This window comes from Octodon degus, unplaced genomic scaffold (assembly GCF_000260255.1).
Source record: "Octodon degus isolate 3935 unplaced genomic scaffold, OctDeg1.0 scaffold00320, whole genome shotgun sequence".
NCBI lineage: Eukaryota > Metazoa > Chordata > Mammalia > Rodentia > Octodontidae > Octodon > Octodon degus.
This window is the reverse complement of record NW_004524896.1, coordinates 890,696-908,092: the sequence shown is the minus strand read 5'-3', so window position 1 is coordinate 908,092 and position 17,397 is coordinate 890,696. Positions and strand designations below refer to the sequence as shown.

At 45.4% G+C, this 17,397-nt stretch overlaps 1 protein-coding gene across 1 annotated transcript in view; it reads left to right on the top strand.

Annotated features, from left to right (window-relative positions):
* Positions 1–17,397, top strand: part of LOC101568956 (leukocyte immunoglobulin-like receptor subfamily A member 6) — a 241,548-nt gene that overhangs the window by 121,797 nt on the left and 102,354 nt on the right. The window contains exons 6-7 of the mRNA XM_023707950.1: positions 9,199–9,501; positions 9,806–10,090. Of these exons, the coding sequence (XP_023563718.1) occupies positions 9,199–9,501; positions 9,806–10,090 (588 nt within the window). The remainder of the gene's footprint in view (positions 1–9,198; positions 9,502–9,805; positions 10,091–17,397) is intronic.

Here is a 17,397-nt window from a genome sequence, read left to right as displayed (position 1 = left end):
TATAGTATTTAAATGACAATGGAATCCCTTCTCTGACAAAACTAAACAAAAAAGGGATACAAATGAATGACCATTTTGTATCTGTATATTCAAAAATAGTTAGGATAGATATACAGCTACATTCTCTTAAGCCAATGAATAGAAAGATTTATCCTACTAGTGTTTGTGGACCGGATATCGTGTCTGCATCTTGTACAATGAATAACCACTAAGACAACAATATGCAATGTATTATTGAAACTGTCCTACTATTTGGATTTGAAACTGTCTCATTGCTATTTGTTTCTCAATAAAATTACTGAAAAAAAATAAAAAATAAAAAAAGAAATATCTGAATTAACAACATCAGAAGTAAAGAATCAAATGCAGAAATATATAGAAGAAATAAAATGAGAACTAATCTCTGAAGTAAAAGAATTAATAACTGCTTCTCCAGAACACATTGATAAAAAAATAGAGATTAGAAAAACGATAGATTCTTTGAATGAGCAATACAAGACTTAGACCGCATGAAGCAGAGTCAAAGAAATATAGAGGTCATTAAAGTTTCAATCACAAGCTGGCAAAACCGTTTGAGTGAAAATGAAAATACAGTGTGAGATATTGAAGACACTGTAGCAGCTAGTGAAAAGGTAAGAAAATATCTCTTTAAAAAAACTAGGATGAAGAAAAAAATAATTCATCAGCTGCAAGACGATGCAAAGATGAACAACATAAGATTAATAAGCATCAATAAGAAAGAAGGAGTGAATAGAAATGATATAAAAAGAATACGGGCAGAAGTAATAGCAGAAAACTTCCCAAATATGAGGAAGCAATCTGACATTCAAGTAACTAAAGGAAATAGAACTCAAAACAATTGCAACCCAACTGAAAATACACCAAGACGTATAATGGTCAAGATCCCAGAAATTCAGCACAGAACAATGTAATGACAGCCACTACAGAAAAAAAAAAAAAAAAAAAAAACAGATAACATTTAAAGGAAAACCCATCAGAATAACGGCAGACCTCACAATTCATCAAGGCAAGACGAGCATGGACCAGAAAACTTCAGATCCTCTATGAAAACAAATTCCAGCCCAGACTACTATACCCTGCAAAACTCTCTTTCAAGTTTGATAGAGAGTGAAATACTTCCATGACAAAGAACAACTAAAGAATTTCTTGATGACAAAGCCAACCCTACATAGATTACTAAAAGATGTTAGGGAGAAGGCCCAAAATGATCAGAACTCCACGAACAAGAACAGATGGAACCAACTAAATAGGGCAAACAAACACAAGAGAAAAAGGAGTAAACAACAGCAGGCAAAAAACATGTCGATCATAAATCAATACATCTCAATTCTAACCACCAATGTAAATGGATGCAATTCACCAATTAAAAGAAATAACCTGACACAGTGGATTAGGAAAAAAAATCCAACAGTATGCTGTATACAAGAAACATATTTAAATCATAAAGATATTCATAGATTGAAAGTCAAAGGATGGAAAAAAATATTACACATTTCAGCACCTCAAAAAATAGCAGGGGTAGCAATCCTGTTCTCAGATAGGCTCAAGTGCAAACCAAGAATTATCAAAGGAAATAAAGAAGGCCACTATATACTGGTAAGGGGAAAAATTAAAGAACAAGAGGTAACAATCATAAATATATATGCACCAAACATGGGAGAACCGAAATATATAAGACAAATCCTAATGTACATGAAAAATCTAATATCCAATACCACAGTCTTAACAGTAGACCTTAACACACCCTTATCCCAAAAAGACAGGTCAACCAGAAAAAAATTACCAAAGAAATAGCATAACTGAACCACAGCTTGGAACAAATAAACTTAGTGGACATATATAGTGTTCCACCCAACGACTGCTGAAGACACCTTTTTTTCAGCTGCACATTGGTCATTTTATAAAATACACCACATACTGGTCCATAGATAATGCTTTCGTATATGCAAAAAATCAGAAAGAATACATGCATGTTACAAAACTACAGTGCAATAAAATGGGAAATAAACAAGAAAAGAAAGCACAACAACCCCATAAATACATGGAAATTAACCAACACCCTGCTCAGTAACCAATGGGCCACAGATGAAATTAAACAAGAAATTCATCAATATCTACAATTCAATGAAAATTCAAGCACAACTTATCGGAATTTATACGATGCAATAAAAGCAGTTCTCAGAAAGAAATTTATACCTGCGAAAACAGAATGGGAACAAATAAACACAATAAAGTTGTATCTCCAACATCTACCAAAGGAAGAGCAAACCAAACCCAGAGCCCAAAGACGGGGAAAAAATCATAAAGATCACAGCAGAAATTAATTCAATTGAGACAAAGACAACAAGTCAAAGAATTAACAAACCAAAAAGCTGCTTCTTTGAAAGATTAAATAAAATTGATAAGCCCATAGCTAACCTCATCAAAAAGAGGAAAGAAAAAATTCAAATACAAGCAACAAGGAATGAAAAGGGTGTAACTACCACAGACCCAGTGGAAATTCAAAAAATTATCAATAGCAACTTTGAGAGTCTTTCTACTCAAAGAATAGAACACACAGAAGAAAAGGACAGATTCCTAGAAATGTACAAATCACCAAAACTGAATCAGCAAGATATAACAACTCTCAATATCTCAATAACAGCCAATTAAATGTTCAATGTAATTTTTTTTTTGGTAGACAGGGGATTGAACTCAAGTTCTTGCACTTGCCAGGCAAGCGCTTATTCTACTGAGCTATCTCTACGGCCACACAAAATGTAACAAAACACATAATAATAATGAAAACTCCAGATCCTGATGGATTCACAACTGAATTCTACAGAAATTTACAGAAGATATAATCTCTATACTCTTCAAAATCTCCAATGAAATTGAAAAGGAAGCAATCCTCCCAAAATCATTCCTGGAGGCAAGTATTATACTGATACCAAAACCAGGGAAAGATGCAACTAAAAAAGAGAACTACAGGCCAATCTCCCTCATGAACATAGATGCAAAAATCATCAATAAAAACATAGAAATAGAGTACAGCAAATCATCAAGAATATTATACACCATGACCAGGTAGGATTCATCCCAGGGATGCAAGGATGGTTCAATTTACACAAATCTATAAATGTAATGCACTCTATGAATAGAACCAAATCGGAAAATGACATGATCATCTCAATTGATGCATAAAAGGATTTGACAAAGTCCAACACTCATTCATGTTCAAAGTCCTACAGAAAACTGAAATAGAAGGCTTCTACTTCAATCTGATAAAAGCCATCTCTGATAACCCAATGGCTAATACATTTCTAAATGGGGAAAAATGGAAATCTTTTCTTTTCAGATCTTTTAAAAGATAAGGATGTCTTCTATCACCACTCCTATTCAATATAGTTCTAGAAACATTAGCTAGAGCCATTAGACAAGAGAGAAAAATGAAAGGAATAAGAATAGGTAAAGAAGAAGTTAAATTATCATTATTTGCAGATGTCATGATATTTTACTTGGAACACAAAAATCTTCACCAAGAAGTTACTATAATTGATACACAAATTAAGTAGCACATCAGGATACAAAGTCAATACTCAAAAGTCAATAGCATTCCTCTACACAGATACCAAACATACTGAGAGGAAAAGTGAGAAACAATACTTTTACAATAGCATCACAGAAAATTAAATACCTTAGAATTAATCTAACTACAAAAGTCAAACATCATTCAAGGAAAATGTCAGTACTCTAAAAAAAAAAGGAGATTGTAAAGTATTTCAGAAAACAGAAAGATATTCCATTCTTCTGGATAAGAAGAATCAACATTGTGAAAATGGCCATACTCCCAAAACTTCTGTACAGATTTAATGCAATCCCTATCAGACTACCACCAACATACCTCACAGAGGTAGAGAAATCATTCCTAAAATTTATTTGGAACTAGAAAAGACCTAGAATAGCAAAGCAATCTTGGGCAACAAAGACAAGTCAGGAGGCATTACGATTCCTGACTTGAAATTATACTACGAAGCTCCTGTGATAAAATCAGCATGGTATTGCCACCAAAAAAAAGCTGAGGATCAATGGAATAGATAGGAAGATTCCGAAGACTCTATGAACACACTCAGCCATCTCATCTTCAACAAAGGGGTCACACATGTTTACTGCAAGAAAGATAGGTTGTTTAACAAATGGTGCTGGAAAAACTGGCTCTCTACATGCCAAAAACTAAAACTTGACCCAAGGTCTATCACTATGCACTAAGCTAAAGTCAAAATTAATTAAAAATGTAAACATTAAAACAGAAATACTCAATCTCCTGGAAGAGAAATTAGGAGGAACACTGAACACGTAGGGGTAGGCAAAGAGTTCATGAACAAAAATCAAACCACACAGGTAACAGTTGAAAGAATTAACTACTGGGACCTCCTCTTATTGAGAAGTTTTTGCACAACAAAAGAAATTACCAACAAAATGAAAAGACAACCCACAAATTTGGAAAAATATTAACTGATAAGCACTCAGATAAAGGTCTTCTCGCTAGAATTTATAAAGAACCAAAAAAAATTAGGGTCCCAAAATGTAAAGACCCAATCCAGAAATGGGTATCCAAGATTAATACAAACGTCACAGAGGTTGAATTTACAGAAGTGAAAAAATATATGAAAAAATGCTCGACATCACTAGCCATCTGTGAAATACAAATTAAAACAACACTAAGATACCATCTCACCCAAGAAAGAATGACTATCATAAACAAATCAACTAACAACAAATGTTGGAGAGGCTGTGGGGGAAAAGGCAACCTTCTCCACTGTTGGTGGGAATGGAGACTGGTGCAACTATTATGGAAATCAGTGTGGAGACTCCTTACTAAACGGGGACTGGAAATCCCATTCAAACCAGCTATCCCCCTACGGGGAAATTTCCCAGATGAACTGAAAATGTCATATCATAGAGATATATGTATAACTATGTTTATAGCAAAACAATTTGTGATAGACAAATCTTGGAAACAACCAAGATGGCTGTCACCTGAGAAATGGATGAAAAATATGTAGTATTTTCATACAATGGAACATTACTCAGCTATATAAAATGAAAAACTAGAAGCCTTCATATTTAAGTGGATGCCAGTTGAAGATATACTCATAAGTGAAGTAAATCAGTCCTACATGTGTAAATGTCACATAGTCTGCCTAGTATAAGAACTCAAAAGAAGAAATACAAATCGAAAGGTATAACACAATTAAATGAAAGTGAGAACTTGAGGATTAGACAACAAAGAGAGGACAATGAGAAAAGATAGGAAACATGAAAGGGGCAAAACCATACATTTATAAGCACAGATGGGTAAGTTAATGATCCTGAGAACTATCAGCAGGTTGTTGAAACTATCAGTTACTTGTTAGAGTTCTCAACCTGACTAAGTATATATGCTGATACCTGTGAACTAAGCAACTGCACTGAAGATGGCAACGTGTAATAGTAGGGTCATGCTTGGATTGCCTGTCATTCTGGTCTTCTATATATGTACTGCTTGTCATGTCATATCAGTTACTGATATACTGTCTCTAAAGTATATATTTGCTTTATTAACAAAGGGTAATAAATGAAAACAAGATACAAGAAAAAAAAAGTCTTAGGACTGTCCTGCTACAATTCTATATATGGTGAGATTTCTAAATTTCTGATTAAAAATATATAATTTTTATTCCTCATTTTTGATATTTTTTTCATCACATTCTGTAGGGATTTAGTGTTTTACATATCAATACTTGATGGAAAATACCTGTTCCATGTTATACCTAAGATGTTTGATATTCAGACAGATAGTGAAGTTAAGCTCAACTTCTTATGTTTTAGGGTAATAACATCATTAGGCTTCTCTTCTAGAGGGTTAACAACCTAAGTTTTCAGAACAAAAGTTTGAGAAAAAGAAAGCCTGCAAGGACAATCAACATCTTGCCCCTAGCCATTCAAGGTCAGTGCAGACTCAGAACATAAGAGAACCCGTACTGTAACATCATGTAACGCAGTGGTGTCCCAAATTTTCTAATCCAGGAGATTATGGGCCCACAGAGGAAAGTGATTGATGATATAGAATGTGTTTAAGGAGAGTTACATGGAGAGAAAATATTCTCTCAGTCCTCACAGAGAGCAAATTACTCAAGCAATGGCCATGACTCATCCACATGGCTGACACTGACAAAGGATCTACAAAAAGTGGCACAAGGTTTCTGGCTAAATCCTGAGGGGATTTGACTGACATTGTCAAATACGGAAGTTACATTTCTTGATATATAGGTCTTGCTTTATCTTGTTCTTAACCATCCAGCAGAAAAGCATAAAAACCAGGTATACAAAGTAAACCCATATTAATATGCTAATCTGTAAAAGGGTCAAGTCAACAACTTCTGACATTGCCTGTCCTACGGATAACTGTAGTCCACTGTTATTGTGGACTACTGGACTATATTGAATTATTTTGCTGAACTCACACACCTACAACATTTAAATGGCAATGGAGTACCCATCTCTGACAAAACTAAACAATAAAAAGGAATATAAATGAAGGACCATGTTGTTTCTCTATATACAAAATAGGATACATAAACAGCTACTTGTGTTTCATTGAATGAGAAGAAAGATTTGTACTAATAGTGTTTTGACAAAATATCATGTCTGCATCTTTTACTATGAATAACCACTGCGAAGACAATATGTCATGTATTAATTATTAAAACTGTCCTACTAAAAAAATAAAAATTAAAAAATTAAAAAACTGTCCTACTAATCAGTTTTGAAACTATCTCATTGCTGTAGTTTCTCAATAAAAATAATAAGTAATAAAAAGTAATAATTATAATAATAGAGGAAAGAAACATGGGGCCACAGAAGAATTGGATAAGTAGCTCACTCTACATTTTACGGGTTGGATTGGAGAAATGTGAGAGCGCTCAGTGCCCTGGACTACAGTGACAGCCATTTTTGTACTTCCCACTCCTCTCGTTGAGGACAGGACTAGGTCGTCCTACCAGAAACGTCCTTGAGTTCTCAGAAGAAGACTGAAGACAGGACTGATTGGTTCGTGGTACTGGCTCAGAACCACTTCTGTGCAGTGCCTGGCTGTGGTTGACAGACCACGCCCTGTACCTACTGGCTTTGCCAACCCAATGTCCCGCTGCAATCACACCCCCAAGAGAGAAGGAAACCAGCTCCTTAATGAGCCCTTGTTGATTAGAGACTCCAGGGGCCCTCGGCTTTGTTTTTTGAATCCTTCATTTGAGAACGTTCATTTACTTTCATAAGGATGATGGTCTGGAAGCTGCAAACTAGTGCACAGACCATTTCCAAGTGCTGAGAGCACACCGGGACCTGGTACTGGCGTGTATATGGTCCCACGCCTGGGGCCTCACATGGTCCAGACTCAGGTTTTCCTTGCTCTGAAAATTAACCATGGCTGAGCCTTCCCACACTCAGGCACCACAGACCCCGTAATATTTCCAGCAGTGGTGTGAAATGCCACCGCTGAACATGAGGAAGCTTAGAGAGAGATGCTAAGTTCAAGGCATCACGGGGAATGACAACCAGGCATTAGACTGAAATCTGCCAGCACCAAACTCAGGGGCATCCTATACAGCAGCCCTGAGAAAGCAAGAATGGCTCGAAAATTTCTTCCCATGGAGCAGCTGGTAGATTCAGTTGCTAAGGAAAAAAAGAAACCATGAAGGGGAAAGTTTAGCACAGGAAACCCGCACAGGGGCAGGAAGTGAGTCAGCTCTGCTGCCCTGCGGCCCTGCCCTTCTCCTCCATGCTGATTCCCAGAACACTGCTCCACTGAGCTGCACAGGCAGGGCTCAGCGCATTTCTGCTCTTGACCACCTGCAGCAGGAACCTGCATCACCCCTGGAGCATTTGCAGGGCTGAGTGAGGATGGCCAAGGTGAGGATGACTGAGCCATGCAGATGGATGGGCTCGGGAGAGAAGAGGCCTGTGGGGAGGCTCTGAGATAAAGGACCAGACCTGGGCACTGTCGCCTAGAGGGGACCAACTTGGCAAGACATGCAGTCTATCTACTGCTGTGACATGCCCCTTGATGAGATGAATAAAAAGCAGAAAGATTCAAAAGCAAGGGAAAGTCCAACCTCAGACATCTGCCTGACCCAGACGCAGCCCTGGCAACGCAGAGAATGGCTGTGGGGTAGGCAGTTCCCATTCATGCGGGGTGGTGCTGTGACAACTCATGATGGGCAGAACCCAGTCCCAAAGTTCCCACGCATTTGTCAGTGGGGCCTGCGGAGCAGCACAGTCACATCTCCACAGAACCCGTGATCAGCAGCTGGAGAAGACATGATTCCCGCCCTGACAGCCCTGCTCTGCCTGGGTGAGAGGGGAACACAGGAGGGGACACCCTGGTCTGGGAGGGACCTCAACCCACAGCCAGACCCTGGCCCCTCCGGGAACCAGGGGCTCAGGAGACTGGTAGGAGATGATCTTCTCGGGTTCCAGCATGAACCTCTCACAGGGAACTCTCTTCCAGGGCTGAGTCTGGGACCCAGGGCCCAATTGCAGGCAGGTAAGTGTGGCCCCCACTGTCCCAGATCCTTCCACTACCTGGGGACAAGGGACCAAGCCTGAGTAGTAGGGATGGAGCACAACAGGTGTTATCTGGTTCTGGAAGGCCTGGAGGGCCCTGGGCTGAGATTTGGAATGTGAGGGGAGGAGGAAGGTCCTGGGACTCAGCTGTGATTTCCCTGCAGGGACCCTCCCCAAACCGCGGCTCTGGGCTGATCCAGGACCTGTGATGCCACTGAGGGAACCTGTGACTCTCTGGTGTGCATGGACTCTGGGGGCCCAGCAGTGCCATCTGTTTAAAGAGGGAAGCTCAGTGCCCTGGAGGAAAAAGACTTTAGAAATGCCCAAGAACACGGCCAAGTTCCACATCCCATCCATGACAGAGCATGATGCAGGACGATATCGCTGTGACTATCACAGCCCTGATGGCTGGTCAGAGCCCAGTGAGTCCCTGGAGCTGGTGGTGACAGGTGAGAAGACACTCAGGGGCCCTACTCCACACTGTCTCCTCAGGTAGGAGGTCTTCTCTCAAGGGTATACCCCTCTCACAGCCCAGCCCTGGGGACTGCATAGAAAATGTAAGTCCATTTCTCATACTGCCTCCTTCTTTCCTAGGAGTCCACAGCAAACCCATCCTCTTAGCCCTGCCCAGCCCTGTGGTGACGTCAGGAAGAACTGTCACCCTCCAGTGTGGATCCTGGGAAGAATTTGACAGGTTCATTCTGACTGAGGAAAGGGAAACCATGTTCTCCTGGGCACAGGACTCACAGAAAGGCCCCAGTGGGGAGATCCAGGCCCTGTTCCGTGTGGGTCCTGTGAACCCCAGCCACAGGTGGACCTTCAGATGCTATGGCTATGGCAGGAGCCAACCCCAGGTGTGGTCAGAGCCCAGTGACACCCTGGAGCTCCTGGTCCCAGGTGAGGGAGGGACAACCTGTCTTTCATGACTGAGGGCCTGACCCAGCTCCAAGGCTGTGGGGATGAGAGGAGCCAGGGATCCTGGGCTCAGTGACAGAGGAAGAGGGAGACAGCGATACCCAAGATAAAGGGATCTAGTGAGACAGAGAGAGGGAACATTAGATGGCGGGGAAGAAGAGCAACCTTTAAGTGTCTCCTCAGGTTCCCTCTGCTCCTTGTGGGTCAGAATGAATGACAGCTGCTCTGACCCACACAGGGCACAGTGCAGAACAGCCCTGACGCTTCCTCTCCCAATTCCCCACAGGGACCCTCGCTAAGGTCTCTTTCTGGGCTGAGCCATGCTGTGTGATCCCCCGGGGGAAGCCTGTGGCCCTCAGATGTGAGGGGACTCTGAAGGCCCAGGAGTACTATCTGGATAAAGAAGGGTGGCCAGCACCCTGGAACAGAAAGACTTTAGCTACACCGAAGAACAGGACCAAGTTCTCCATCCCATCCATGAGAGAAGATGATGCAGGGCTCTATCGCTGTTACTATCACAGCCCTGCTGGCTGGTCACAGCCCAGTGAGCTCCTGGAGCTGGTAGTGACAGGTGAGAGGACACTTGGTCACAGCCCCAGTCTCTGCTCCTAGGAAGGAGTCTGCTCTCAAGGGTGTCCCCCTCTCCCAGCCCAGCCCTGGGGACACTGAGAGGTGCAAGTCCATGTTATATGCTGCTTCCTTCTCACCTAGGATTCTATGGCAAACCCAGCCTCTCAGCCCTGCCCAGCCCTGTGGTGACCTCAGGAGGGAGTGTCACCCTCCTATGTGGGTCACAGCTGGGATATGACAAGTTCATTCTGACTAAGGAAGAAGGAAACAAATGCTCCTGGATGATGAACTCACAGCAACACCACAGTGAGAATTTCCAGTCTTTATTCACGGTGGGCCCCATAATTCCCAACCACAACTGGACGTTCAGATGCTACGGCTGTTACAGGAATGGATCCCAGGTGTGGTCAGAGCCCAGTGATGCCCTGGAGCTCCTAATCTCAGGTGAGAACGTCCTGTCTAATGCACTAGACTTTCACTCATCAAACACATTCACAGAGTGCAAATTCAGCAGACGCTAAGTTGACAGTGGGTCAGAGCCTCTCCTGAACCTGAAACTCCAAGTATGAGACAGGGAGACACACAGGGCAGGACAGGAGGGCAGGAGCATAGCAGGACCCAGGCCCTCAGCCTGGCTCCTCCTCCTCCAGGGCTGTCCAGAAAGCCCTCCCTCCTGACTCTGCAGGACCCTGTCCTGGCCCGTGGACAGATCCAAACACTCCAGAATCTCTCTGACCTCAGCTACAAGAGATTCACTCTGTCCAAGGAGGGGGCTGGAGACCTCCTCCAGTGCCCTGGTCATCAGTCTCAGGCTAGGGTCTCTCAGGTAGACTTCACCCTGCACCTTGGGAGCCACTTCCACATCGGCCTCTATGGATACTGCAGTGGACACAGCCTCTCCTCAGAGTGGTTGGCCCCCAGGGATCCCCTGGACATCCTGATCCTACATGAGGAGCCCAGTGCTCAGTGAGGGACCCAGATTCTACACAGGCCCTGCTGTGGAGCCCAGGAAGTGATGGCCAGAGTGAGAGTAGGTGTCAGGGAGGGAGAGAGGCAAGAGGCAGGGGAGGTCAGGAGGGGTGGAGTCGGAGGAGACAGAGATAGACAGAGTCCAAGGGTTCTCAGAGACAGCCCTGCTGAGACCTCATCTCAGAACAATGTGGGGTGGCCCCTCACCACCTTCCTTTTCACCAGGGCAGCTCTCTGCCACACAATCTCTCTCAGTCCATCTGGGACCTATGGTGTCCTAAGGAGAAAATGTGACCCCTGCTATGTCAGTCATGGATTCTGATGGACACTTTCCTTCTGTACAAAGAGGGAGCAGCCGATCCCACCTTGAGTCTCAGATCAGAGTCCCAAGCTCAGCAGTCCCAGGCAGAATTCTCCATGAGAGCCAAGAGCTCGGACTCAACTCCATGTCTGTTGTCATATCCCAGTGACCGTGTGGAGCTCATGGTCTCAGCACAGCTGTCCTGGACCCCATCAGTCTGGTTCTAAGTTTCCTTTGACACTGCTGCCAGGACAGTTATGCTGGGATTATAGTTAAACATATTCCACAGGGGGATGTAGCCTTCATAGAGAAGAGCCCAGCTGAGTCCCCTCAGGCATGGTCACCGCACCCCAACATTGGGCTGTCAGAGGTGTCGGGTGGGCAGTAGGAGGATAGTAGTGAGGGCACAGGACAGATGGAGGACAGCGCATGGATGCAGGCTCCCCGGAGGCAGCCCAGTCCCTCAGCTTCCCCTAGCCCATTCCCAGGATCCTCTGGGACCCCATCCCCCACCCTCAGCACCCAGCTCAACAGCAGGAGATCCCCGGCTCTGCCCAGTGTCCTGGTGCTGGCTGCGTGGAGACACTCAGCCCATCTCAGTCCTGGTTCCAGTCTTGGCTTCATTGGTGTCCAGGAATAGAGAATTGTGAAAGGAAGCTGAATCCCCAGGGCTCGGAATCCAGGCTGCATGGGGTGGGCTCAAAGCTGAGGGAGATGTTGCGCTCCAGCCTGGGGAGGAGCAGCAGCTTAAGTGGGGAGGGGGGAGCTCAGCCCCTCACCTCGCTACTCCTCCTAGGAGGCCCTGAGGATCAGCCCCTCACACCAGAGTCCGGACCCCGAGGTGTAGAGTGAGGGCACTGCCGCGAGGGGTCCGAGGCAGGGGCTGAGCTGTGTGGCTGGTGCAGCCTCCTCTGGAAATGCAAACTTAGACCAGCCCCTCATGGTGGGCTTCTGTGTCTCCCGGTGCAACGGGGAGACCCAGCCCAGACCTTCGAGTTGCTCTGATGCTGCCCTTGCTGTGAGCCCTGGGTAGGCAGCCTCCCAGGGAAGCCTCCATGACCCCACGCTGCAGGGGTCCTGTCCCTCTGTGCAGTGACATTGATAGTATAGATGGGGCCAGGCAGAGCAGCATCACTCAGATTCTTGCCTCACAGCTGAGGGAGCCCCAGATCTTCCGGGGAGAAAGAAGCTGGAAGTCAGACTGCCAGGGCACAACCCCACCCTGCCCCTTCATCTGTATTCTGCCCCATCTGAACACTGGGGCCATTTTCCCCTGAGGTTGTACTGCCCAGGTTCCCAACATGACTCCATGTACCACTGAGCCCACAAGGTCACTCTGTGCCCTGTCCCCACATGTGGATGCTGTCGGTGGTGAGGAGGTGCCGGGGGAGCACCCACCCATGTGGAGGCTGATTGATGCAGGCAGGAGCTCTTGCCCACACTCCCACCCTGCTGTTTGCCATGGAGTTAAGCGAAGCAGGGAGACACAAGAGGACACAGGTGAGAGCAGAGAACTGGGGCTGGACTGAGGGGGAGGACAGGGCCCAGCCCTTGCCCCTGAGGTCTCCACCTCAAAGCCTGGTCCTCTGCTGTCCCAGTGCCTCCACAACAGGCCCTGCAGCAAGGGCAGTGGAGACACTTTACCCTCACACACAGGAGTCCAGCACACTGCAATGCTGTTCGCAATTTTGAGGACAGGGCAGGTCTCCAGGGGAGCATGAAGGGGACATTAGGGAGCCCAGTGCCCTCCAGGGGCTCTGAGAAAGGGTGACCGTGCTAGAGGATGGTAGGTGTGTGAGGTTCAGGTAGGAAAAGGGCACTGGTGGGCAGAGAGCAGCCTCCTGAATTCAGGAGCCCACGCCCAGGGACCCTGGGTGCTGAGCTGGTGAGTCAGAGGAGCCCCTCCCCAGGGCATTCAGCTCACATCTTTGGTGGCCCTGATGCAACACAGAACATCCAAGGGCTTAGTTATTTCTGAACTCAGAAGCTCTTACCTTCAAACATCCTGGTCTCAGGTGCCATTTGCTTCAAAGTGACTCAGACACAAGGTCTGTACTCATGGAGTATGGGGAGCTTGAACGATCCCAGCAGGGCCTGAGGGAACTTGATACAGCAAGGAAAGGGCTCCATCAGGACCACACATAGCTACCTCAGGAGGAGCAGACACAGGACACAGAGCTCAGGCACAGCTCGGGTCTCTACGACACTACAGCTCATGATCTCTGTCCTTGGTGTGCAGGATGCACTGAGGCCATCGGCCCATCACAGAACCACTCAGCCCAAGATGGGAGAGGAATTCTTGGCTATGGGGCTGGAATCAGTGGGCCCATTCCCATCCAGGGAAAGCAGGTAGCTGGATGGACAGAAAGGTCCCTGGGATCCCTGCCATCTGTCCTGACCTCTGTGCCCTCTCTGTCCCTGCCCCAGCCCCACAGGCTCAGGACTACACTGTGGAGAATCTCATCCACATGTGCCTGGCTGGCCTGGTCCTTGTGGTCCTTGGGCTTCTGCTATTTGAGGCTCAGCACAACCAAAGGAGGACTCGAGATGCAACCAGGAAGTAAAGCCAGCAGACAGCAGTCCCTGGTTAGAGTGGTGAAGCCCTGGGAACAGCCCGATGGTCTCAACTTGTTACTGAAGAAAGCATGGTACAGAGCTCACTTCTGTTTAGCAGCTGTGCAGGAGGCCATTGCGGCCTGAGCATGGGGACTCGGCAGGTGTAACACAGAGATCTTTCCCCCCAGGGAACCGCAGCACTTCCCTCCCTACCTGCAGGCTCTGCTGAGGGCCACTGCTCTCTTCCCAGATCAACAGGTGGGGCTGCACCCCCCAGTCCAGGTTTGGGTCCCCCTTGTGCCCTTCGTGACCCTGCTCCACTTTGCAATGACATTTTCCTTAACTGTATTTACAACATTCTCCAGTGTGTATGTGTTAGATCCCATCCTTTTGGCTGACAATCCGGAGTTTTTTCAAACAACAGAAAATATGTGCAAAAATTAGAGTCAAATGTGGTAAAAACTAATACAAAATGATATCGTAACAGCCTTTCTGGGATCTGCAACCCAAGAGCCAAGATCAGATGATCTTTACAAAGTTTCTCATGAATGAATGAACAACGAAGTGGGCTCCCTACACTGATTTTTCACTGGGTCTTCCTAAGTTGTTACACTACCCAGTCCTGTTTGGAATTTAGGATCCTGCACTCAGCTTCCTATAGGACTCCAGTTACAGACACTTGCCACTTGCACTGGCCTGAAAAAAATCACTGTTTCTTGGTTAAACACTGTTTCTCAGATTTTCTCTATAGAATCTCCTGCTATCTCTGCACAGGGGCCCTTCTCTCTGTTCCCTTCCTGCCCTGTGCTCCCCCCTCTCCCGTGTGAGTGCAGCAGCCAGAACACCCAGGCAGGGCTGGAGCGGGCTGGGCAAGTGTCCCCCCGCCTGCCTCCTCGTTCCACTCAGGAAGATGCTGGTTTCTCATCAGGAAAAATGCTGCTAGCTTCTCTCTTCTTTTCTAGCACTGGGAGTTGAACTCAGGGCCATCACAGTGAGATGTATCCCCAGCTCTTCTTAAAGTTATTGAGACAGGATCTCACCAGGCCATTGAGTTGCCCAGACAGGCCTTGGACTTGAGATCTTTCTGACTCAGACTCCCCCCATGCTGTGATAATGGTATGAGCCACCGCATCTGGTATTTTTATCTGTATTCTTAATCAGATTAAGGATGTTCCTCTATTTACCTAGCTTAGTAAGAACCTTTAAAATTAACTTTATTGTTACATTTTAGATATACATAATGATCACACTCACTAGAGCAAGTTTGTACCTGAGCATGATGTGTCTTCGTTCCTTTCAGCCCCGAGGCCTTGTCTTCTCTATAAACCCCCTTCCCTTCCTGGACTGAGAAGATAGCTCACCAGTCTAAGTACCTGCCTGGTAAGCACACAAGAACCTGGGTTCAATCCCTGGTACTGCATGCCCTGACAGCTCCAGAACACCAGGCGCACCCTGCTGACCTCTAAGCCAGGTGTAGTGGCACATGCGTGCTGGGGAGGCTGAGACAGGAGGATCACTATGAGTCTGACCTGTGTAGTGAGATACAAATGAATACAAAAAAAAAAATTAAAACTCTCTCCCCTTCCTTATTTACAAAGCTTTGTTTCCATTTTTTCTTTTCTTTTTTGCTTTTCCCTTTGTTCCTTCGCCTCACCCTCATCCCGTATCTCCTTTTCCATTTGAACATTTTTTTTCAATTTCCCATTATCTGTTATACATTTTTTGAAGCTCCAGTGGTGCAATCCGTTAGCACGTGGTACTTATATGTTATACATTTTGGTCCTTATCTACTTTACGATGTTAAGTATTTGGTACAGGGTCTCACTGTGCAGCCCAGACTCATAGTGATACACCTGTTTCAACCTCCCCAGCACTCGCATTACAGGCATGTGCCACCATGCCCGATATTGATGGCTGGCTCAATGCACCCAGGGCAAGGCTTCCAGAGCATGTGGATCCAGGGATGGAACACGGGCACCTGTGCTTACCTAGGCAGGCCCTTGGACCACTGAGCTGTCTCTGTAACCCTGATCCTTATTCGGACTTTCCATTTCTCCCGCTAGAGATACAATATAATGCGTAAACATTTTGTGTCTGATTCATTTCAATTAAGAATATGTTCTTAAAGCCTATCCTTTTATGCAGAAATACCTCAACTTCATTCATCTTTATGGCTGACTGGTTCTTCGCTGCATAAAAAAACACCACATCTTCTTTTTCCATTTCTTGGTTGACGGGCATGTTTCCAAGACTTAGCTATGACAAATTGCTGCCACCAGCATGGGTGCGCATATATGGCTCCGCTATGATCTTTTCAATCATTCTGGGAGCACACTCAGAAAAGGAATAACCTGCTGGCATCAGACCTCTAATTCTAGCTTTTGAGGAATCTGCACACTGATTTCCACAGTGGTTGCATGATACTATACTTTGAACTGAAGTGTAGAAGGATTCCCTTTCCTCCACAGCCCCTCCAGCATGTGCTATTGGTGATGCTTTTTTTTTTTTAATGTATTTGGTGAGCACACCATTCCTGGGATCCACCGCAGTGGAGGTTTGGAGGGCACCTCATCCGCAGCCAGAGAGCCCTGCAGTACCGCCTGCTCTCCCTTCACAGCTTTCTCTTTGTCTCATAACCATGTCCAACAACAAGAATGCTACTGCGAATTCGCCAGCTCCCTGACGGAACAGACTCAAGAACAAGGGAAAAGACAGTACAGAGATGAGGTGGCAGTGAAGAAAAGTTAATGTGGAGCTGAAGAGGATGACCAGATGCTGAAAAGGAGAAATGTAAGCTCATTTCCTGATGATGCTACTTCACCTTTGCTGGAAAACTGCAGCAACCAGGGCACTGTGATTCGGACTGTAGATGGCACTGTCAATGGCGTAACTGGCAATGATCTGGAAAGCCAGCTGCAAGCTACTCAAGCTGCTAGGAAACTGCTTTCTCGGGAAAATCAACCTCCGATAGACCACACCACCAGAGCTGGTTTGATTCCAAAGTCTGTGTCCTTCCTGGGCAGAACTGACTGTAGTCCCACCTGGTGTGAGTCTGCTTGGGCACTTACTGACAGAGCAGACCAAGGCCGTGGCGGGTGGAGGGGCCATCCCGGCTCCCATTTCCCTCCTGGCATCTCCCCATGCTCACGTCAGTGAGAAAGCTGTCTGGGCACTGCGAAACATTGCAGATGATGGCTCAGTTTTCTGAGGCTCGGTTATCAAATATAAGAGTGGGTGCAATTGACCCACTCTTGGCTCTTCTTGCAGTCCTGATATGTCATCTTTAGCAGGTGGTTACTTATGCAACTTTATGTGGACCCTTTCCAAACTTTGCTGCAACAGGAATGCTGGGCCCCCACTGGATGTTTTTTTTTTCTTTTCAAAGTTTTTTTGATAAACATATAGCAATGAGACAGTTTCAAATCAAATCGAAAGTACAGTTTCAACAAATAATACACTGCATATATTCTTCTTAGTGGTTA